This window comes from Camelus bactrianus, chromosome 14 (assembly GCF_048773025.1).
Source record: "Camelus bactrianus isolate YW-2024 breed Bactrian camel chromosome 14, ASM4877302v1, whole genome shotgun sequence".
Lineage (NCBI taxonomy): Eukaryota > Metazoa > Chordata > Mammalia > Artiodactyla > Camelidae > Camelus > Camelus bactrianus.
In genome coordinates, this window is record NC_133552.1 from 16293714 (window position 1) to 16317446 (window position 23733).

Sequence of the window (23733 nt, forward strand, 5' to 3'; positions counted from 1 at the left end):
AGACAGTTAAGATGCATTTCTAAGGAATAATTTCAATGAACCCAGATCTTTGCATCTTCTCATACCTAGAAAAGGAGTCAAATCATTGAGTCGTCTGTTCTTCATGATTCAGTGATCCTTCGATGTTGGATTACATTTTTTTCCCCCAAGCGAAAAAAACTCCTATATATCCTGGCTCCTCCCTTACCTTTTTGGAGCAGTTTCTCAGAAGTATCTGAGAGGCTGTCTCTGGCTACAGTCCTCAGTAACTAGTGGTTGACCATCTTCTCTTTGAGGGCAGAATCTATTCACTGCTGTATCCCCAAGCTCAACGCAGCGTTTGGCACAAAACTGACATGCAGGACTTATTTTTGAAAGAACCCATGTCACAGATGGGGCACTTGAGGCTCAAAGAACTTACGATCACACAGGTGGTGACGCTGGCCGTCTTCCCATTACATTTCGCTAGGAAATGTTCACGTCGCTGAACAATGTCCGCGGGTCGGATGCTGGGGCTGCAGTGTCCAGTTACAAAGGTCAAAGTTTGCTCCACGTTCCGTCAAGTCCAGCTTGAGGCTCAGGAGCAATCCCCGCCTGGCCGCCCTGGGTGTCCCGCCACAGCCGAGTCAATCCGAGACTCCACCCTGACGGGCGGGGTCAGGGGCGGTGCGCGCGCCCGCAGCCCCTGCGTCGCCGGCCGCCTCCAGCTCCTGCGCCTGCGCGTGGCGCCTAGGGGACTGGGGAGGACTCAGAAATGGCGGCCTCCATGTTTTACAGCCGGCTCTTGGCTGCCGCCACCCTTAGGAGCCACCGGCCCCGGACGGCGCTGCAGGCCGCCACCCAGGTACTGCGGCCTAGCTGCTCTCGCTTCGAGGGTCGGCAGGAGAAAGGGCGAGGTGGGGGCGAGATACGAGGGAATGCGGGGCGCGGCGCGGGGTCACTCCTCATTCGATGACATTGGGTGACAGGGGGTGCCCCGCCGGCCCGTGGGCGGCTTGCCCAGGACTGCTGCCCGCCAGGCCTGCGAGCGGGCTCGTGTTTGCGCCTTACTGCTCCGGCCTTCAGTCCGCGAGGAGCTGCGGCGATCTGGCCGGGGCTGCCCACCTGGTTTCAGAGGGGGCGGCGGGAAGCCGGGTTGGTCTCTGAGTGGAGGGGAGGGGGCCAGGCAGTTTCAGCTGCCACATGGGCGTCCGGCGCGGTGGGCCGAGGCTTCCGCGGCCCCTCTTTGGGGAGAGGGGAATGCCCTTCAGATGTACTTTTGTGTCTCTTGGGAGCTGTCATAGGTGGGAATGGCTTCGCAGAACCAGCAGTTCTTGCTGACTGGTCTTTTCTGGGAGGAGGCCGGGAAGTTTCTATGTCCCCCAAGGAACTGTGTACTATTCTGTTTAGTAGTGGTAAGGAGATGATGTTTACCAGCTTAACCAACTGGGAGGAAAAGAAAATACTGGATCAGTTCATTTCTGGATAGACTATAGCTAGTGTGATAGCCGCATTGTGCGCGCGCGGGGAGGGGGTGTGTGTGTGTATAAGTAAGCTAAACTCTGACAGGGGTGTTTGAGCAAACGAGTTTATTTGTAGGACATCAAATAAGGGAGTTGGGAGAAGAGTCACAGATCCACTCCACCTTCGTCTTTGAGTTAGGAGTTGTTTTTAAAGGGGAAGAACAAAGAAGCTGGGATTACTCATTGGCTTGTGTAATTCCTGTGACATTTCTTAATTCTGCTTTCAGGGGATCAGGTTGTCATCTGTTTAAGATTCTCTGCCCAGGTGGTCCATGTCCCTGGGGCCTATTAGCTCATCTTGCCCTGGAGAAACAACTTGGGTTTGTACTTTAAGGATGGTATCTGCAATAGCAACTTTAGTACATTAATGATGTTACCAACAACAGCAATTTTACTCATCTGACTCTAGTTGATTAGTGTTCAGTTAGCACAGGATTGAGGTTGGAGGGAACAAGAAAGGGAATAAAGCTTTGGGTAGAGAGATTAATCATAAATTTGGAAGGGAACTTAGTTTTAGGGGGCTTGGTTTTGTGTGTGTTGGAGCATTTACTGTATGCCAGAAACTGTGCCAAGCATTTTATATGTAGTCTCTCATTAGCCTTTTCAGCAACACTCTAAGGAAGTCATTAATCTCCACATCACTGATGGAGAAACTGTGGCTAAGAGAGCGAGTAATTTGGGCTCGGTCACCAAGCAGGTGAGGTCAGAGCTGAGGCTTAATTCCAGAACTGTCTGGCTCCAAAGCCTGTGTGCTTGAATCCGCTGTACAAATTCTTCTAGAGCATAAGAATTGGACTATTCTTTCCAATGTTGACACTAATAAACTTGTGAAAGGGCATAATTGGCTTCATAAGTCAATTACAGAGTTTTAGGTTGTATTCTGAAGTAACCTCAAGAGATGCCATAAATTAGTTGATTTTGACTTTTTTTTTTAAAGCTATTCATACTTTCAGCCTAAAGGTAATGAATTCTGTGAGTTTGCTTCCTAACAGGAGAAGTGATTCTTTTTTTGGCCTTGAACTTCCTTCTTATGGGCCTTAAAGGGTACTGTCTAGTTTTTAGAAAATGAGACTTCGGTGAACAAGTATGTTTCCATTCTAATCGTAGTCTATCCTTTTGGAAATTCTTTTAGAAGTCTTTGTCTCTCCATATAGAGATGCCTAATATGTTGTCTTAAACATCTCTTCTCTTCTACCCTCACATAAAATAATACAGCTTTAGAGTTTGGAATCACCTTAGTGTATCCCCTTCCTTTTATAGATGGGAAATAGAGGTGCAGGGCCTAAGGAATCTTTTTCAGGGTCACACACTGAGTTTAGTAAATTCTTTTAAAACATTTTGTTTAGTTTTCTGACCGTCTTGTTTCTCTGTATCTTTCGTTCAGTGCATAGTTGGTAAAAATAGGTCAGGTTATGAGCATATTAAATAACTTAAGATATCTTCTTGTTTGCTGTGAATCATACTCCCCAGTAGCTGTATTTTTACACTATCAAATTAGTATTATTTAAACTAGGTATGTGATTGGTTGGGTGGTGGGTGGTGTAGGGATTTGACCAGGAATTGGTGGCCTTTTGGCAGAATCTTCTAAGTGATAAGAGGAAAGAGAAATACTTAAATGTGGGAATCTGTGATTATGCAGGGATTTGTGTTACTAACATAATTCACAGCTGATAATATTTCAAGTTACAACTTCTAGTGGTATAAGGAAAGGATTATCAAAATAATTCAGATATTTAAGAAATCTCAAGTGGTATAAAAGCTATTAGCAATACCTTTTGAGTACGACCACTTGTTTGTAAGTATAGGTATTTGAAAGAAACTGTAAAAATATACTTAGAGTCTTGTGTCATGGGTTTATCCTCAACCTTTTTGGGAAGGATTTCAAACAGATAGATATGTTCTAGCTTGTACAGTGAACACCCGTACTACCTTCACCTAAATTTAACATTTTGCCACATTTGCTTTATCTTTAAAAAATTATATGATATGCATATATATTTATATATGTGTGTGTCTGTATAAATTACATTCATTTATTTTTGCTAAGCCATTTGAAAGTAAGTTGCAGGTATCATGGTACTTCACCCTTAGATATTTTAGTGTTTGTCTCTTAAGAATAAAGACATTCTCCTAAATAATCACAATATAATTATCATACTTAAGAAATTTAAAATTACTATAGTACCAATATCTAATATATAGATCAGATTCATATTTCCCCAGTTGTCCCCAACGTGTCCTTTATAGCGGTTAGGTTTTTTTTTTTTTAACTGAGATCAGCCCTCTATGGTACTTTTTCTGGTCTATCCAGCTAAATATGTGCCACATAGTGACTCTGTGATTGCTCTTATATGTGTTGCAGCTGTTTATACATCTGTGAACTCTGTATGGGACCAAGTTGGCCTCATTCTTTTAGTGTCCCTAGTACGATGTCTGGTATATGGGCAATCAAAAAATGTTTCAGTGTATGACTGTTTTTGCCAGGCTTGTGCTAGGTACTCCCATTACCCCCCTTATTTTTATGATTATTTTGAGGTATAACAAGTACAGCAAAGTACATAATTTATGTATGATTTATGTACAGCTTCAGTGGGTAGCTAGATTAAGTTTTATGTATGTATACATCTGTGTACCATTCGGATCAAGATAGATATACAACATTTTTAGCCCTCAGAAGGCTCTCTCTCTTTATCAGTACTCACCAACAGAGGGTAAATCACTTACAATCACTTATGCTGAATTCCATCACTGTATGTTGATTCTGACTGGTTTTGAACTGTATTTAAAAAATCATGTAAGTGTGTATTCTTGTGTGTGACTTCTTTCCCTTAAAATTAAATCTGTGAGATTAATTCATTGCTGTGTGAGCAAGTTTGTTTTTTATTCTCTGTAGTATCCTGTTAATATACTACAGTTTATCCATTCTCTAACTGATGGGCAGTTGGGTCATTTACATTTTTAAAAAATCTATTATGAATAATCCTGTTGTGAGCATTCTTATATATGCCTTTTGGTAGACTAAGCACTTACTTCTGTTGAATATATACTCAGCAATGGGATTTCACAAGATAGATGTTGGCTTTTAATATTAAAGTGAAACTAAATAAGGGAATTGATCTATCCAAGAGGAGCAGTATCCAGGATTTTAGCTTACCAGATGAATCAGAAATAACTTGCTAGTCTATGTGATTAATTAAGACTAGTGATTATCAAACTGTGGTGTGCTTAAGAATCAACTGAATAACTTTTTACAAATGGAGATTTCTCGAGGCCCAGTCCAGAGATTCTGATTTTGTAGATGAGAGTGGGGACCTGGAATCTGCGTTTTTAGAGGCATTCCTAGGTAGTTTTGATGTACATGGTTCATGAACCCTCTTTGAGAAACATTGTTTTGTATAAGATTTCTTTGAATTCAATTCTTAAGTTACTGTGTGTTTCACAGTAACGATGAACGATGTCTCAGTATTCTGCATTCTGTGTGGAGATAATGGAAATGTATGGATAACTGTTAAATGTGTGATTCCAATGCAATTTTCCAAGGCTTTCATACCACTTACTGCTTTATAAAATTGATAGGATTGAGGAGTTTGGAAAAAGGGAGAAAGGGGTTTCTGTGTGTCAATACGATGATGGGTTAAGACGAGGCTCTAACTTAGTGGAGCTTTGGGACCAATATATACTAGAGATCTTTTAATTGCATCCTTCCCTCAACACTTCTCATTGTTGTGGTCCTGCCACCTGGGGCCGACAGTTCTCATACTCCTTTGTCTTTCAGCAGTGACTTACTAAGCTGGTAGAGGAACATCTTATTTCTGTTTCCTGCCTATTTTTGAAAGAATAATTTTTACTCAGCTCTACTGAGGGACATTCCAGTAGCGAAAACTTTTCCAACTGTATAAAATAACATTTTCTCTTATTTTTTATTTTCTGTCTCCTTTTATTACTACCTTTTGGCATATTGTTTGTTTATTGTCTGTGCCACCCTCCGCCCTTCACCCCCCCCCCCCCCGCCACCACCACAAATAGCTACTAGACTGTAAGCTTTAGGTGCAAGGATTTTGTTGGGTTCACTTCCCTATTTCCATTTCCTAGGTGCTCAATAAATATTTGAATGAATGTTCCACATAGATTGAAATGGGGAAGAGTTTGTAGTGCATTTCTTTCTTGGAAACTTTGGCAGTCTAATTGTGAAGGACAAACACTTGAACTGGGTTTGTAAAGGAGGTAAGGGAATCATTTAGCAGGAATGCATTAAAGATGATGTTACAGATTGGTTCTGCAGGCTGTAACTTGCAGACTATTAGAAGGAGAGTTTCATGGAGGAAATTTACTGAAAAGTGGTCTCTGGATCCACACCTGTGGGAGAGTGAAGGAAGGAGGATTGAATAGAGGGAGAACCTCGGGTCTTCCTATGGAAGATCTACAGCTAGGGTGGTCTTGAGTTGTCCCAAACCGGGGTGAGGTGCCGGGTCTTTCTATCACTCCCTTAGCCCACATTGGCCAGTAATTGGATGCAGGCTGACAGTAGGAAGGAGGACCGACTTTGGGCAAGGAGGCTCCAATGAGGAGACTCAGCTGAAAGCTGTCAGCTGCCAACACTCCCAGCAGCCAAGGTCCTGAGGATCTGGACAGTACACCACAATGTGCACTAAAGATGAAGTCAGGGTTTGAATTTTGAGTGTATGAAAGATTAATGGTACCAAGTCATTCAGTTATCTCATATCTAGTGTCAGGAAATTAGGTGCTAGAGGAATTGTGGAGAGAAGAAAGATGGGAAGGATTTTTGGTTTGGTGGAAATAGAAGACTGGGTTTTTTTTAAACATTTTTTTATTGAGTTGCAGTCAATTTACAATGTTGTGTCAAAAAGACTGGATTTAGAACTGCAAAATTTGGCATTGAGGTAGAAGTGCTCTGTAGATCATTAGAGATATAGCAGTAAAGCTCAAAAAAAAGTCTAAAGATGATGGGAAAGTAGTTAAAACTACAAGGGTAACATTTAATATTTAGCTAGTAGATTTGCTCTTTTGTTGTAATTTACTCTGAATATTGTGTTTTAATAATTTAATATAACAATTTTATTATAGTTTTGAAGAACCAAGTACTCTATATAAACAAAGTATTTTGAGAAAGTGTTTTTAACAAGAATTACTGCCAAATCAGTGTCTATAAAAATATGTCCCCAATTTCTCTAGGTTCTGGGAAGTTCTGGATTGTTTAACAACCATGGACTCCAAATACAGCAGCAACAGCAAAGGAATCTCTCACTACATGAATACATGAGTATGGAGTTGTTGCAAGAAGCTGGCGTCTCCATTCCCAAAGGACATGTGGCTAAGTCACCAGATGAGGCTTATGCAATTGCCAAAAAATTAGGTACTAAGTTAAGAAAAACTTATGCCCCCCGACATGAGATCTTTGATAAGATTTGAACTTTAGCTTAATAACAACTTTTCGCTTTTGTTTTATATTTAAAAACTAAGTTTTACCCTGAAAGAGAAGGTGGAATTTTATGATTGTTGATATTCTAAAATTTGTAAGAGATTATTCTGAGCTCCCATAGTGCTAGTAACTGAAGAATCATAGCTTCAGGAAGCTGAAATCCTATTTTTAGTTGAAATATAATTATAGGGAAGGATTTCTGGCTGTGATGATTCTTCAGAGAAATGGGAAGGAACATCTTAGCTGTTCATGTGGTTGTAAAGAGAGGTCCAGTACTTCCCCTGTTTTTTTTTTTTTTTTTTTTTTTTTTTTTTTTAACATGAAAAATAGAGAACCAAATAGAGGGGAAAAGAAGTTGAGCATTAGAATGTAAGCTCTATAAGAGCAGGGTTTCTTTGTCTTATTTTGTTCGTGGATATATCCCAAACTCTTAGAAGAGTGCCTGACATTTACGTAATCAATAAATATTAATATTTGTTAAATGAATTAAAGAGTTGCCCATGTTTATTAGTAGATTCTTTTATTGGTAACCAAAACTTTAATAGCTTTTGTTAATTTGAATTTATATTAATCTCTTAATTTAAAAATAAAATTTGGCTTTAGAAAATATGCTTCACTTTATATTTTTAAGACTTTAATAAGAGAACATGATAATGAGTAACGTACTAGCTATATTCTGCGTTTTCTTTTTAGCAGTATTTAAAAATCCCCCCAATTTTATATAGATCACAGTCTTTCTTGTACGTGCATTTGATCAATATGGCTTTAAATGTGCTTTGGTGGAGACTTTGCTTTTGTTAGTTTTTCAAGAAAAATGTGGAACATTTTAAAACTTGTTTGAAATTGTAAAAGTTTTCATCTCCGTTTGTACTTATTTGTTTCTAGAATGGGTTTTTCTTTCAAAAGTGAAAACATGTAGAAAATCAGAAAATTGTTATATGTTATAAGCTATGGTTTTGAATGAGGTGGCCTTGATTACCCTGGCTTGGAAGCATGATTTTTATTTACAGTTTGTTTTTTGTTAATCAGAAAAACAGTTATTTTTATTCAGATTATAAGTAAACTGCTTTTTGTTCAGCAAAAGCCTTGTGTAAATTCATACTAATTTTGGTGAAATTTTTCTTAATTAATGGTGACCTGTAGTTCGAACTTGTGCGTGGTAAATGATGTACCTCATTTTAACCTTGAAACACTATAGATATTAGAGGCTTTTAAGGGTCAAGGCTTAAAGAAAACTCATGATTGTATTTCTGTATTATTTCTTGCTAAGGCACTTTTTAATAACTACCTACTTGAGATTCAATCTTATAGATGACCTAAATGTTAATTTCTAAAGAAGACCCAACAAAGTAGGAAGGAAAATTTGTAAATGTAATTGAGAAAGTGTAAGCTTTTCTTATCCTACCCTTCTTTCCTTGAGGATGAATTTCAGACCCTTGACTTTGTTTTTTCACTTTTGTTATTTTAATCTCTTGAATGATGCATTTTGTGTTTACCAGTTCTTTCTTTCCTTCATATTAATGCAGAAGGCATAAAATGTTTTCCATACCAGTGATAATAGGGCCTAATTTAATGAAATCAGTAAAAGCTAGTATTTCTTTTTCTATTTCCAAATTATTATGATTGGTCTTCTTAACTAGTTTTGTACATATTTTTTCATTTAGTTAAATTTCATTATTTTGTCAGAAAAGAGTAATTTGTGTAGAAACTTTTCCATAAAATGAGTAGGATTTATTCAGATGCCGGTCTCTTGATTTCTTTACTCACTGTAGAAATCTTTAATGATTCCTAGTTGTGGAAGAAAGAATAGTTAATATGTACAGGATATACTATAACTGTGAGTATTCTGGCAAGTTCTCTGGGATCAGGACTTACAAGTAGTAAAGAAGAGGTGGGCAGCTCTGATTTTGAGCCCCTTGGAACAGAAGGCATCTTGTTTGTCTAGAGTGTTTTTGTCAAAGAAGACTGCAAATGATGATTGTAGTGTGGGAGCAAGCCTAGTGATTAATGAGAACCTTTAAATCTAGGGCAGCAGAAATGCCACTTTTTAAAACATAGATTTCATAACTACTTTGAAGATGTTGAGACAATTTTGGTTTTTTGTGGCAAGTCATTGATATCAGAAGATATTGATTATGGGATATAACTGCACAAGGTATGATACGAGGTGCCTGGAAATACACCTGGTTCTTTCCATCTAGCTAGGAATTCCCAGTACTGATTTTGGCTATTTTAGGGTAATTTTTGCTTCTCAGCTACTGCAAAATTCACAAAATGTTAATTCTCATTTATTTAAGATGTCTTACCTCACCAACAGATATTCTAGGACATAAATGTATTACATGTGTGACAAACCATCACTTCCCCTCATTCCTAGGGGTGGCAAGAGATGCTGAGTTAGCGTGGAAACTGGGGCCTCCGAGCCTCATAGCTGGTAATTCCACCCAGAATAGCTCCGGCCTCTTTCCCCAGTATTCCGTACAAATTCTGTCATTTTCTATGTGTGTCATGATGTGAAAAAACTAGGAAAACACTGTCCTGGAGGCAAGTTTTACCTGTTGTGAATAATTGAACTTAGGGGTGGAAGAATGGTTGGAAAAATATTTTGAAAGACTATATGAGTCCACAAAATGAAGGTTGATGACCTTGAAGATCATGAAGTTTCTGGAATGGATTATCAAAGGGTTGGTTGGTTGTTAAGCACAAAGAAATGAAGTAGCTATGATTTGAGGTCAGTTCCAAGAGCAGATTCCCATCTCTTTTTTACCGTTACTAGTTCAAGGAAATATGATGTCAGTAAGACATTTAGCAGAGTTCTTATGATTTCCCTATTGACTGTGGAATTATACTTTGAATTCCAGAATAATTAAGGTAGACTTTCTCTCTAGTTGAGTAAACATGCAGAGGGTGCCAATTAATGCATGTCCGCCTGGAGAGAGATTTCTAATGGTGCAATGGACTTTGCCTTCCTTTTCCTTTTTCTAGTGTTTTATTAGATGACTATATGAGGAATGCTTACAACACTTGTAAATGACTAAAGCTGGGAGCGATAGTGAATATATTTTATAGACAATCTTGGGTTTCATAAATGTTCTTGTCTGACTAGAGCAAAGGGCCAAATCAAGGAAGACTGAGCTCTATGAAGGCAGAATAGGTCTCTGCTCATTTTCGTATCTACAGCTCCAGCACGGAATGTGGTATCTGGTATGTAGATTAACAGTTGAATAAATTAATGGAATTGAATAAAATCATTGTTTCAACCAATTGTCCTCAGATTTATCTTCCAATTCTTCTCCCTGTCTTGATAATTGATGAGATTGTATATCATTCCCTTTTTTTTTTGGCTTTTCTTTTGTTGTGAAGGGCTTTTTTAGAAGGAACTTTTGAAGGATCATTTGCGCCCTTAAGGAGTTTATTTTCATAAAAAAAACAAAAGTGACATTTTGGTGGAAGAGCCTTCTGTCTTGTAAAAATGTTTTTGAAAAAGTAGAGCTTTATTACTCTTACTTAATAGGTCAATATGTAAAGCTTCCAGTTTAATGAACAGGATTGTTTGAATTTAGCCCAACAAATCACCAGTTTAACTGCTGTCCCTTTTTACATTACATTTACACTGTTTGGATTACAGGTATCCTCTTTGGATATAAGTGAATATTTCTAAAGTACTGGAAAACTGACTTGACAGGTAACCAGAAACAGGTAAAATGACTGGTGGCTGCTCCTTTTAGTTTGGGCATGAACTCTAATTTGCCATAGTCCCTGGGTCTACCTGTTGTCTTCTCAATAAGAAAGTTATTGTTAGTTTTAAGGAAATTTCTAAACTTTCTCTAATCTTCATCTAATAATTGTTACACTTGGGAATGGTGGGGACTGTGGCAAATTGAAATAGTGTCTTGTGTAAACAAGGCACTTCTCATCAGCTCAAGTTACAGGGCCTAAGATGTCCAGTTTTGGGTTTTTTAAGAGCAGTGGAAAATCTGGATTTGTAAGAATTCTCCCGATTTCTAAGAATTCTCCCGATTTCTAAATGTTCTTTTATTCATCATTCAGAAAATATTTTGTGTCAGGAACCCTCCCAGGACCTTGTAAACATCAATGAACATAACAAAGATTCTGCCCTCCTAGAGTATATACTCTAGTGGAGGAGCAAGACAAAAATGATAAACGTGAGAAAATTGTATGCTATGTTTGAATGTGGTGACTTCGATGGGGAAAAAAACACAGAGTCGGAGGATTAGTCACAGGTGGGCAGGTTGCAGTGTTAAGTAGGGTGATCAGGGACAGTTTAGACTTAAAAGAAAAACTGGAAGGGAATGAGGACCCTTCCCAAATGGATACCTGGATGAAGAGTATTCCAGGGAGAGAGGGAGCATTATAGCCAAGTCCTAAAGGAAGGTAGGAACATGCCCAGAAACAGGGAGACTAGAGTAGCTGGTGTGGAGTGAACAGAGAGGAGGACATGATACAAAGGGCAGGGGTGCCAGGGGATTATACAGGGCCTGAGGCCATTGTAGGGGCTCTGGCCTTAACTGTGAGTAAAATGGGCATTCAGTGCAAGGTTTTAGCTAGAGGAGTTAAATGCTCACTTTGGCTGCTACTTTGAGAATATTCTCTTAGGAACCAGGGTAATCTAGGTGAGATGTAACGGTGGCTGGGACCAGGGCCTAAATTGGAGGTGATGAGGAATGGTCAAGATTCTTGATCCATTTTGAAGGTGGGACCAGTATGATTTCCTGGCTGAATGGATACAGAGTATGAGAAAGAGGTTTTTTTAAAAACACTACCTGGACTGACTCATAGGACCATCTTCTGACTTAAGCGTACATTTCCAGTGTGAACCCATTTATAATTTTCTAAAAACTTTGTGATAATTATTTAAGTGTAAACTTCAGGTCATTTCTTATTTGTTTGATTACAAATTGCATGTTACCTCCTTGATGAGGTGGGAATGCCCTCATTCTGCTTGGTATTTGTGCATTAGGGAGTGACCTTTCCCCAGTAATAGAATTCTCATCTTTAGCCTATTCAAATACACATTTATGGAGTGGTTGTTACATCCCAGGGACTGCTTTGTGGGATAAGATAATGCCCTTAACCCTGACCTCAAAGTTGATTATTTTTCATAATGTCATATTGGTGTTAAATGCTAGTATGGTATTCTCCGAATGCTATGAGAAGCGAAGTGAACAGGCTTTGAAACTGCCTGTCTCAGGAGACAGTGCCCCTCTAAGAGGTGTTGCCCTGAATCATGAAGGGTAGTACTTAGGCTAAACAGCTAGTTTAGTGATTTTCTTTAGCAAGTTAGAAAGGGGAAGAAGAGAGACAGAATAGTCTACCTGTTAAAAGAAAAAAGATTCAGAGTATGTCTTAAAAAACTTTTAAAGACTTAGAAGCATAACGTTCTGGACTCTTGATAAACACACCTTAACTCCTGACAGTCCTCCTCACAACAGTACAACCCAGGAATGCATATTAATAGGACTTTCTGTTAGTGGGACAATGCGAATTGATATCAGTAGTGGCACTTTCCCCGTAAGTCATGGTACATTTCTACTCAAAGTAGCATTTATAACTCAAATTTTCACAGGATAGCAAGTCTGCATATGAATAGGAAGGGAAGGAACTGTTAGGGAGACTTTGACTCAATTTTGTACTTTTTGTACCTTCCAAAGTACTAGATCTTTAAAGTATCAAGGAAAGATGAAATTATTTCAGTATACTTTAAGAAATGGTTTAATATGAGCATCTAATTTTTTTAAATTTGTGGATCTTTAGATGATGAATGTCTTAGTGTTCTACTACAAAATTTGTGTACATGTAATTCCTCATTTTCTGACATTGTTGATAAATGAGACTTTATTCCATTTAATAACACTGCTTAATATGTATGTTTAATAACAAGATATTGTGTGTTGCATGCTGCTCCTTGCTTCTTATCTAATAGAAGTGTTTTTCTTCTAGGTTCAAAAGATGTTGTGATAAAGGCACAAGTTTTAGCTGGTGGTAGAGGAAAAGGAACATTTGAAAGTGGCCTCAAAGGAGGAGTAAAGATAGTTTTCTCGTAAGTCTTTTTTTTTCTTTAAATCATCATTAATAAAGAAAAAAAATGAATATTGTAAAAGATGCCCCTTATTATTGAATTGTTAAAAATAGTCAGATTTAAATACTAGATAAGATTTTGGCTGTCATATGCTTTTATTTTTTTTCTGAATTGGAGGAGAAAAGAATTTGAGTTCTTTTTCTTATTTTAGTCCAGAAGAAGCAAAAGCTGTTTCCTCACAAATGATTGGGAAAAAGTTGTTTACCAAGCAAACAGGAGAAAAGGGCAGAATATGCAATCAAGTATTGGTTTGTGAGCGAAGATATCCCAGGAGAGAATACTACTTTGCAATAACAATGGAAAGGTCATTTCAAGTGAGTAATTGTAGACATGATACATTGAGGAAGATTTTATCATGTTCAATTTCAGAAGCCTATTATTATTTCTGTTTGTATGAAAAGGATTAAAAAGATTCATATCCTTTTAATATTCAGTAATCTATTTGTATATGTCATGAGAACAATATTTATTTTTGTGTCATTTTTAAAAAACAACATGATTAATACCATAAAATTTAATTATATAATTTTGTAGTGTTAAAAATTATAGACAAAACTATGCTGAAGTAAAATCCACAGAATTTCTAAATTATTAATTTGCTAGGAGCAGTTTCACTCATCTCTGATTCACTTTTAGATTCCATAGACTGAGAAAATAATTTCTAGCACAGCAAAATATTAGAACCAAAGAGAAAGTCTCTGGACCCACTAGGAGAATGTGTATCCCTGGCTTCATCTTTTTCTTTTTCAGCCTCTTGGTATTTTTTACAGTTTGGGGTTGATTTCCCAAGATGATTTGGTATTTGGTAAGTTGAAGGATGACATTCAGTAGCAAACAGTATCCTTCCAAGGAGCATAATCTTACTCTGTTCTGCTCTCTTTAAGGAACTTAAAATGCTAGCAATGAACTTAAGGCATTGAGTGAAGAGAAAATTCTTTCATAGACCTAGTGCTTGGAGAGGGCACTGACGATCATTTTATAGTTAAATTATCTGACTTTTTGAGTGCATTGGTTAAGTTTCATGATCTGAATCTGTATGGTAACTAGCTTGTCTTTTGAAGCAGGCTGGGTACATATTTGGAAGCCCGGGTCAGGATTTGATATAGAACATCACTAATTACATAATTAGTAATACAACAAAAATTTTAAGGTTCACAAAAATAGCTTTCTTATATAAAACAGCTTTTTAAAAAATAGCCACTTTCTGTATTGTGATTTTTATCCCCCCTATAGTTCATTAAGTCTTCTAGTACTGTTTGAATGATATTATAAAATGTCTTCTGTAACTTTTGGTTTTTATAAGAAAGTATTTCTTAAGCTGTAACACTAGATGGTAGTAAAAACCCACTCAAGGTATAAGATAAAAACCATTGTTTCGTTTGTAAGTGATGTTTTTACCTCTGTAGGTTTCTTTATGTGATAGAATTTAGTTTTGTAAGTTACTTTAGAAATCCCATGACAATAACCTTATATATTACAAACAGTTGCAAAAATTTATATTTTTACAAATTCACTTATTTTCACTACATTTTCTTTTCCTTTTCAGTAATGTTATATATCAACATCTATCATTTTGTTGGTGATTATGTTTTTACTTCTTGTCAGAGCCAGGAACAAGGTGTATGTGTCTGGACAGTTTAAGATTTGAGTCCTGTAATGTTGCACACTCAGAGTAGCTCATCTTGATTGGAATAAATGTAGCAAACTGAATATGTGTTATTAAAGATATGAATATAACACTCTGAATATATTTTGTTAAATTTATGTTAAAGCATTAGGGAAAATGATCAAATTTGAATTCATTTTAAGAACTTGAATTTTCAGAGAACTCTGAGTCTTATTAAGGAAAAATGTTTTTATTTCATTTGTATGAGTAATATACAGTTGTGATAATTCATACTAAAAATTCAATAGTACTGGTTAAACCATTTGGCCAAAGACATTATAATGTTCTTTGATGCTATCATATTAGACCAATGTGAAATTGGTTGGTGTTACTTTTGGGGTAAAATGGACTATTTCGGGAATCCTTGGGGACAGGTCCCTATTAAACAACGAAAAATAAGTCAGCTATTTAAACTAAAAAGAAAAGAGCATTTTGATTGAATTAAAATTATATGCAGACGAGTTAACTGATCTTTAAAAGTTGCTTTTGTTGATTTTTGGTGTTTTTAGGAGATGAATCCTAGGCTCTATGAGTCTTCTGTATGTGTGACATCAGGAAGCCTGGGCAGATATCTGCTATAGGGTTGATGTGCCAAAAAAATCAATTTTAGTTCCTATCCTGTGTTTTGGCACTTCTTGAAAATCAGATTTCTTACATTTGCCCAGTGCCTGTTTGGTACTTTTGGGCTGAGACAAATCTAATTTAACAAATCTCATTTACTACTTTATTTTTCTAGTAAAACATTGCAATCTGCTGTAGATGAATGGTACATTTAACTATGTCAGTTTTTTACTTTGCTTGGATTGGATACAAAATGTGCTGCAAGAATTCCAAATTTCATTTTCCATACTTTAATTTTTTTAAAAAGAGATGTTTATCAGCCTCTGTCATATAATTTTAAATTCAAATCCATTTTAAGCAAAACCATTTGCAAGACCAACAAGAAAAGGGAAATTTAGGTTAAGAAGGTGAAAATAGCATTATTAATTTATTTGAAATTACAGTTCTTTGCCAGAACTTAAATTGATTCAAAAGTTTATTACTAAAATTTAAAAGTTAAAACCAAATCGTTTAAACAGAAATACCCAGTTCATTCAGCAGTCATGACCAAATGCAAAGCTATAGTCATTACTTTAACTGATCTGTCTTATTTCCCTATATAAGCTTTCTTCAGACCAGTTGGTTACAAATTTGGGGGTTTCTTTCTAGTTTTTCAGGGAATTAGTACAAAGAGAAGTTGTTCACTTTTAAAAAATATATTTATTATTTCATATGGTTTTTTTTTAGCCTTTTTCCCAACTTACAGCCAGCTCTTGGAGACCTGATCATTACTTTAGTGAGCATTTAATATCAGCATTTCACCCCCCCCCCCCAGTAGTGCTGCTTTTTTATGTGGCTCTTCACTTCTCTTAGCAGTAGATATGAAAGGAAAAGGACAATAAAACTAAAATAAAATGTTCAAATACTTTAAAAGTGAATTTAGTCTTTTGCCCCCCCATGCGAGTTACACTTTTTTTTTACATTAAGAATATGTTGACTAAATTTTTTTGAAAATAGTGACATAAAATAACAAAAGTCTTACCATTTAATGTTTTATTTCTTACCTTTTTTCTGTTTGTGTGAATAATGGCAGGGTACATATTGAAACACGCTTTATGTTAAAAGAAATCACAATTGAGAATAGAGTCTAGGGTTTTGCATCATTTTTTCCCCACATAATACTACTGAGATCATTTTCCTTTCCATTTTCATTTTCCATTTCCTTGTTTTTGCATGTTAAGAGTACTTCCAGTTTTGTGCATAAATTAGCAAATCCATTAGATAATTTTGCTCTAAGATTTTTTCTTGATTGATTTTAGAGGACTTAAAAGTTAACTTAATTGTATAGTATTTATATCTTACCTTTTTATATTATTCATGATAATAGCCAGAGCTATTCTTTTAAGGTAGGTAGCTTTCTTTTTTACTGACTTCTAGTAGGGCTAGAGCTTATGAAATCAGGAACTTTTGTTCACTAGACTTTCCCTTTTAATATCAGTTAAACTGTTTTTATGATTTTTTAGTGTTCTTTAAACAATACTCCAATGTCCCTTCAGTTTCTATGAAAAATACTTTAAGTTATATTTCATACATATGTTTATATTAACGTTTGGTATACATTTTGTGTACATTTTTAATCTTTTTTCCTCAGGGGTGAGCCGTTGTTTTCCTCTTCCTTTTCATTTCTTTTCCATTATTTCAATTGAACATTTAAGGGGGCATTGTGCAGGAGTTACAAGGATAAATTCTCAAGGGAATTTAAAAATAGCCGGGAGTGATGGATATGTAAGTCTGACAGCGTTAAGATTTTATTGATGAGTCCAAAATAAAGTCTAGATGTTTTGAATGAGGAGGATATATATAGCTCAAGTGGTAGAGCTCATGCTTAACAAGCAGGAAGTCCTGGGTTCCATTCTCGGTACCTTCTCTAAAAGTAAATGAACTTGCTAACCCTCCCTCTGCCAAAGTAAAATAATTAAGTAATAGATTTGTGTCCGTGTCCCCTCCACCAGGGCCCTGTGTTGATAGGGAGTTCGCATGGAGGCGTCAACATTGAAGATGTTGCTGCGGAGACTCCGGAGGCCATAGTTAAAGAGCCCATTGATATTGAAGAAGGCATCAAAAAGGAGCAAGCTGTCAGGGTATGTTGTTTTCCGAAACGTTGCTTGCTTTTGATTGGATAATAAACGTTGCTTGCTTTTGATTGGGTAATTACAGCACTTAAAGAGGGTTAACTTTGTATAAGTGAAGTGATCGGCAAAACTTCTTAAAAAGGTTTGTTTTTTTTTTTTTTTTGAATGTCAAGACATTGATATCTTGTTTGAAATTGAAACTTTTAGAAGTATCTACAGTGTTTTTCTTCATATCCTCCATAAATATTTTAATGTGTAACTTTAAAAGATAAAGGATTCTTTTAAAATAGCGGGTATACCATTGCCATCCTTAGTAAAATTAACAGTAATTTCTTGATATCATCACTTACCTTGTCATTCAAATTCCCTAATTATCTCAAATTATTTTTACTTTACAATTTGTTTGAATTGGGACCTCCTTAAGTTCCTTCATTGCTGTTGGTTAATATTCTCACAAGTCTTTTTCTAGTTTATAGAGTTCCTTTCAGTCACTTTTTTCATCTATTTTCTTTCATTTATCGAAGAACCTCAGGTGATTATCCTTTATTGTCTTTCATAGTCAGATTTTACACCCCCACAGTGGCATTGAACATGTTCCTGCCCCCCTTTATTTCCTGTATATTGTATGGAATGTTAGGAACACTGTTTCATATAACCCCCTTATAGGTGATTTTTATTTGGGGGAGTTTTGTGGACATTTCTAAGAATCTGATGAAAGGTGTGGGCTTTCTCTCAGTGTATGCACATACACAATAAGTTTTGCCTGCAATTCCACTGGTTTTCTGTACCATCCTTCCTGTGTGCCTCTTCTTCCCATTCCATTCCTGCTCCCCAAAACCCCCCTCCAAAAAAATACCCCCAAAATAAAAACTCAACCGTGAAATTTGATATTATGGCCTGTAAGAGTTGCTTGGTAATGTCTGTAGTCCTCCTATTGAATTAAATTGTTTAGTTTGATATAAAAAATAAGTGACCCACCTTAAAAGGAAATTTGAATATTAAAGTTTGAATGAAATTAACATCTCTTATAAGGAAGCCTGTCAAAAGAAGCTTATGGTACTAAAGTATAGTAGTGCAGGAATTTTGACTGATACAGAGATTTCCCTGATAAAATGTGAAGCAAGTCATTTAAGCAAGTGAATGGCATAAATGTTTTAAAGGGGACAGAGATTTGATTCATTAGGTAGTTACGTGAAAAAGGGGAGACTTAAATTTAGGTGAGAAAGAAAACACTGATTTACAAAAATACTTGAAGGAATTAATCTACTAAGTAGCTTTTTGAGTGATGGGTGATGAATGAACAGAAATAGTACCCAGCACAATGCTTGATAAACTAATGTCATATTAGTTTATCAGATCAGAATTCTATTGTAATTCTCAAATGTTTAAATTTAAAACAGTAGATTATGACCTAGTGAAAATCTTTCTAAATAAAATGGTAGTTTATTTCTTCTTATTTTTTATTTGAAATAAGTCTTAAAATAAAATGACATTTCTTAGTTTGATCATCTACTTCATTAGCATTTGATTATTTGCATTTGACTTTTTGTAAAAATCACATTCACTCTAAGAATTTAATATTTTCTATTATTGAAAGTCAAATGCGTTGTAACCTTAGATAGCAATTGGAAGAGAGGGAAAAACTCCTCCAAAGGGTTCCTGAGCAGCTTGCAGCAGTCAGGGTAAATACGGAGACATGTAACTTCTCTACCAGTGGATCAGAATTGCTTATAGAACTTGAAAAATTATGGATTCTTGGTCTGGTCCACTGTAAAACTTGTGAACCAGAACTTTTTGGTTGAGACCTTCATGTATTTGTTTTTTAAAAAGCTCTTTAGGTATATATAGTGAGGAATCTCTGCTCAAGACTATAAACTCCTCTACTAGATTAGAAGCTTACATACCTGTATCTTTAGAACCTAGCATATAATGGATGCTCAGTAGACTTTTGAATGAATAGGACAATATTTGTTTGGATGTGTCTTTGTTGCTCGGTAAATTAAATTCATATATTACCTAAGAGGTAAAACAGGGTGATTTAATATTTTGCCCATTGTTGTTAGACTATTGGGATTATTGGTCTACCTTTTATATGTAGTTTCAATAAAATACAGGCCTTTTCTTTCAATTTAGGTTGGCCATAAGGCTTAGAGGCAGTATGGAAGCTATGGAATAAACATGAGAACTGGAATTGAGGCAAATGACAAGTCATTTGACCTCTTTGAATCTTTCTTGTTTGTAAAACGGGCCTACTACCTGCTCTGTGAGGATTTTGAACAAGTCTTGTTTCACCATTTAGTGATAATAGCTGCTATTTCAGTGATTAATGTTTGATTCAAATGATTCATGTTTATCGTTTAAATGATAAACTGAAAGGTTTTTTATTTGCAAAAATTTAATGTTGATTGGACATATGCAACATTCCTATAATAAAGAGACAAACTGCTTTCAGCTTGCAGAGAAGATGGGATTTCCACCTAATATTGTGGATTCTGCAGCAGAAAACATGATCAAGCTTTACAACCTTTTTCTGAAGTATGATGCAACCATGGTTGAAATAAATCCAATGGTAGAGGATTCAGATGGAGCTGGTAAAGTATCTCCTTTTATCAAACATTGATTATATGTTTATCCACCTATCATGTATTTCACTAAGGAAGTAGAGCTTATAAGGAACTGAACTCTTTCCTATGTAGAAGCTTGTTTTCTAATGAATAGAGTGAATGTGAACAAATATTTAAGGAGATCCATTAAAACAAACACCTGAAATACAGATTTATGTACCCACAGTGGGGTTAAAGCCGCACTGTACAGTATGGTGGCCACCAGTCACACGTGGCCTTTAAAATTAGTCAAAAAGATGTAAGATTAAAATGTTTCTTGGTCACACTAGTTACATTTCAAGTGCGCTGTAGCCCCGTGTGGTTACTGTGTTGGACAGCACACACATAGAACATTTTCATCATTGCAGAAAGTTCTGTTGAGCATGCTGAATCAGAGTATCCAGTGCAGCAGTGAATAAATAATTGTAGGTTTGGGGAATCAGCTATCTTAGTCTCTCCAGGTTTCAGATTTTAGAGACACCATGATTGTTATTGTACAAAAGGTGTATTCTGATATTAGAGTTCTTTTAATATTAGAGAAGTAAGATTAGCTTCTCACTTTGACAGCCTTTCTTTTATATATGTTTGAAAGGTAAGCCAGATTTTGAATTATCATGCCTTTCATGTATATGTTTTCTAAAAACATAAGTTGCTTTATTGTAACCTAAATTTTTCTGTATTTTATATTAACTGCTTCTATTGCTATAATTCGTTTGGTTTTGTTTTAAGTTTCTGGACATTTCTAATCTTCTTAAGGATTTGTAGATCGTCTTTTACTTTTATACTTCTAATTAGTTACATTCATTATTATAGAAATCAATTTTTAGCTGGTCATTTATATAATTATATAAAGAAGAGTGAGTAAATTCTCTTGTGATTATAGAGGTAGTTTATAAAACTAAAAATAATTTTTTTGAGTGATGGCTGATGCACATTTTCAAAATGAAGTGTTCAGTGAAGGAAAATTATCTGTATAAAACTAATATTTCTTGTATTATTTTCTTGATTAGGTAACCTAATAACATTGAAAACAAGACTCCTGAATTCTTTCCAACTGAAATTCTACACCATATTCTGTCGCTAAATGACTGTCTTTATTAATTTAATAACTAATGTTTTTTCTTAGTATTCGGTTTTTGTTTTCCTTGTTTGCATTTCTGTATGTTTTGAAGGAGTTTGTTTTGTTTTTTTTTTTCTGATTAAGGGCATAGTGTATTCATTATAGAAAATTCGCAGAGTGCCACAAAATATAGATAGTCTGGAAAAAATAACTCCCACAACCTCAATATGCAACACTCTTTAAATACTTTACGTAGTTCATTTTAGTCTTTTCTGTAACTGAGATGATACTTTTTATTCAGTTTGTATCTTTTCCTTTTTAAACTTCAAACTATACAATAGAATTTTTTCACATTAAATAGTTTTCAAAGATAATAAATTTTTTCAAAGATGCAATTTTTAAAGACTTAAATTTTGTTTGTATGTAATCTTTGTGATGATATAGATTCTTAGAATTTTTGAGTCAAAGAATAGTAGTATTTTTAACATATGTTTTGATTATTGGGTCATTTTGAGATGTATTTTGCCAGACTATTGTCTGGAAAAGTTGTTCTAATATACAGTGTCCATTTCATTGCCTGCTTGTGCCAGAAGTGTTATATTGGTTTTAATCTCTATCAAACTGATAATCAGGAAATGGTGTCTTATTTTATTTTTTAATTCTTTTGATTCCTAGTGATGTTGAGAATTTTTCATGTCTGTTGGGCATATGTTTTCCTCAGTAGACTGAGAATTTTCTGTTGATGTCCTTTAGTACCTGGGTTAGTTTCCTATGGCTGCTGTAACAAATCACTACAAACTCAGTAGCTTAAAACAACAAATGTTTATTCTCTTAGTTTTGGAAACCAGAAGTCCAAAATCAGTATCACATGAATTCAAGGTGTCAGCAGCTCTGCTCCATCCAGAGCTCCAGGAAAGAATCTATTCTTTGCTTTTTCTAGCTTCTTGTGTATTCCTTGATTTGTGGCCACCTCACTCCAGTCTACGCTGATGGTCACATTGCCTCTTCCTCTTCTGTGTTTGTCTATCTAATCTCCCTCTATCTCTCTCTGATACTTGTGAATTCATTCAGGACCCACTCAAATAATGCAGGATAATCTTCTTTTCCAAGGTTCTTATCTTAATCACATCTATAAAAATTTTACCATATAAAATAATAGTCCCAGGTTCTGTGTATTAGGACCTGTTATCTTTGGGTGGCCATTTTTCAGCCTACTATATGTAGTACCCAAAGGAAATATGGATAGTTTTTTTAAATTGATGAAAATTTATTTGCATGGTTCGGAAATCAGAACAGCATAACGGAGTATATTTCCACCTTCTTTTGCCTTGAACTTTTTCTTTCTCCCCCTCCTTATCTACTCCCATTTCTTCTCTCCTCTGTCATTTTTTGGTTTCTTGTGTGTTTCCAGTGTTTCTTTTGCAAATAAAACAAGAAAATAGGTTCTTAACTACTCCCTTACAGAAAAGATTGAATAATATGTATATTCTTTATATATTAAGGATGTTAATCTCTTGTCTGATACCTAATATGAATATTTTTCCAAGTTTATTGTTTAATTTTGACTTTTGGGGGGGACATATTGAAGCTTTTTGTTTTTTCATGTGGTCAGGTCTCGCTTTGACTTCCACTGCTTTTAGGCAGAGAGGTTTTTTTCCTTCTACAAAAAAATAACACTTTTTTTATGGAGGTGTTACGTTTCTTCTTAGAGTCATTAGTAGATATATTTTTGGTTGCTATTTTGAATAGTGTCCTTTCTTCCATTATGTAAGATCACTTATCTTTATCTGCAATGAGTTCTATTTTTTATTTCTCTTTTTAGTTTTTAAGTCTTTAATCATTCAAGATTTTACTTTACCTTTACTTCTTTTTTCCAAATAGTTTTCCTAAAATCATTAAATAAAACATCGTTCCCCACTGAATTTTGATACCACTCCTTATCATATTCAAGTGTCTGATTCCATGGATCTGACTGTTCTTTTTTGTATCAATAATTGTAAATTTTAATATGGATGAGATAAGCATCCTTCACATGCTTATTTAAATATATTTTTCTAAGGAAGGCAGTTCTTACCTATTTATTCTTTTAGATTGGTGTTACCTAATCCTTTGTGGATCAAGGACAAATTTTAGGAAATGCAGTGAAAATTGCATGAAAGCCAGTAACCCTCACCAAGGAATCACCAGTGTTCCCCTGCGAGCATGTGTACATTCACTGTTTTTCATACAATCTACAGGTTCTCAAACTTCTGAAGCCTTTGGTCCCGCTTTTGGTACTTGAATGTCAGGTTACTAACTCCTATTGCTAGGAAACCTTTAGAATTTTTTGGTCAAGTTTCTAAACAGATCACTCTGGAGTTTTATTATAATAAGTCTTAATTTATATCTTTTTAAATAAGGCTTATTTTCTTTTGGTATGTATTATACTTCTTTTTCGATTTATTTGCAGAAATGTATTTTGGCTGCTATTTTGAATGAGATCTTTTCTGCCACTGTATTTTCTGTTTATTATTGGTGTACAGAGACTATTGATTTTGTTCTTCATTTGTAGATTTTAATTCTATTGTATTTATTTTCCTTAGTCTTTGAAAATATCTCTGCTGCATTTCAGCTTGTCTCCCATGTTTTGGTTTATTTTCAGTTTCTTCTTTCATAGTACATAGTTTTGAATTTTGACCATACAAAAAAGACATATTCTGAGTATACTTCAG

The 23733-nt window shown here is 35.5% G+C and overlaps 1 protein-coding gene across 1 annotated transcript in view; it reads left to right on the forward strand.

Moving 5' to 3' along the window:
* Positions 1 to 667: 667 nt before the first annotated feature.
* Positions 668 to 23733, forward strand: part of SUCLA2 (succinate-CoA ligase ADP-forming subunit beta) — a 34279-nt gene continuing 11213 nt past the window's right edge. The window contains exons 1-6 of the mRNA XM_010951402.3: positions 668 to 823; positions 6675 to 6855; positions 12883 to 12982; positions 13173 to 13335; positions 17240 to 17368; positions 19812 to 19950. Of these exons, the coding sequence (XP_010949704.1) occupies positions 734 to 823; positions 6675 to 6855; positions 12883 to 12982; positions 13173 to 13335; positions 17240 to 17368; positions 19812 to 19950 (802 nt within the window). The 5' untranslated portion in view covers positions 668 to 733. The remainder of the gene's footprint in view (positions 824 to 6674; positions 6856 to 12882; positions 12983 to 13172; positions 13336 to 17239; positions 17369 to 19811; positions 19951 to 23733) is intronic.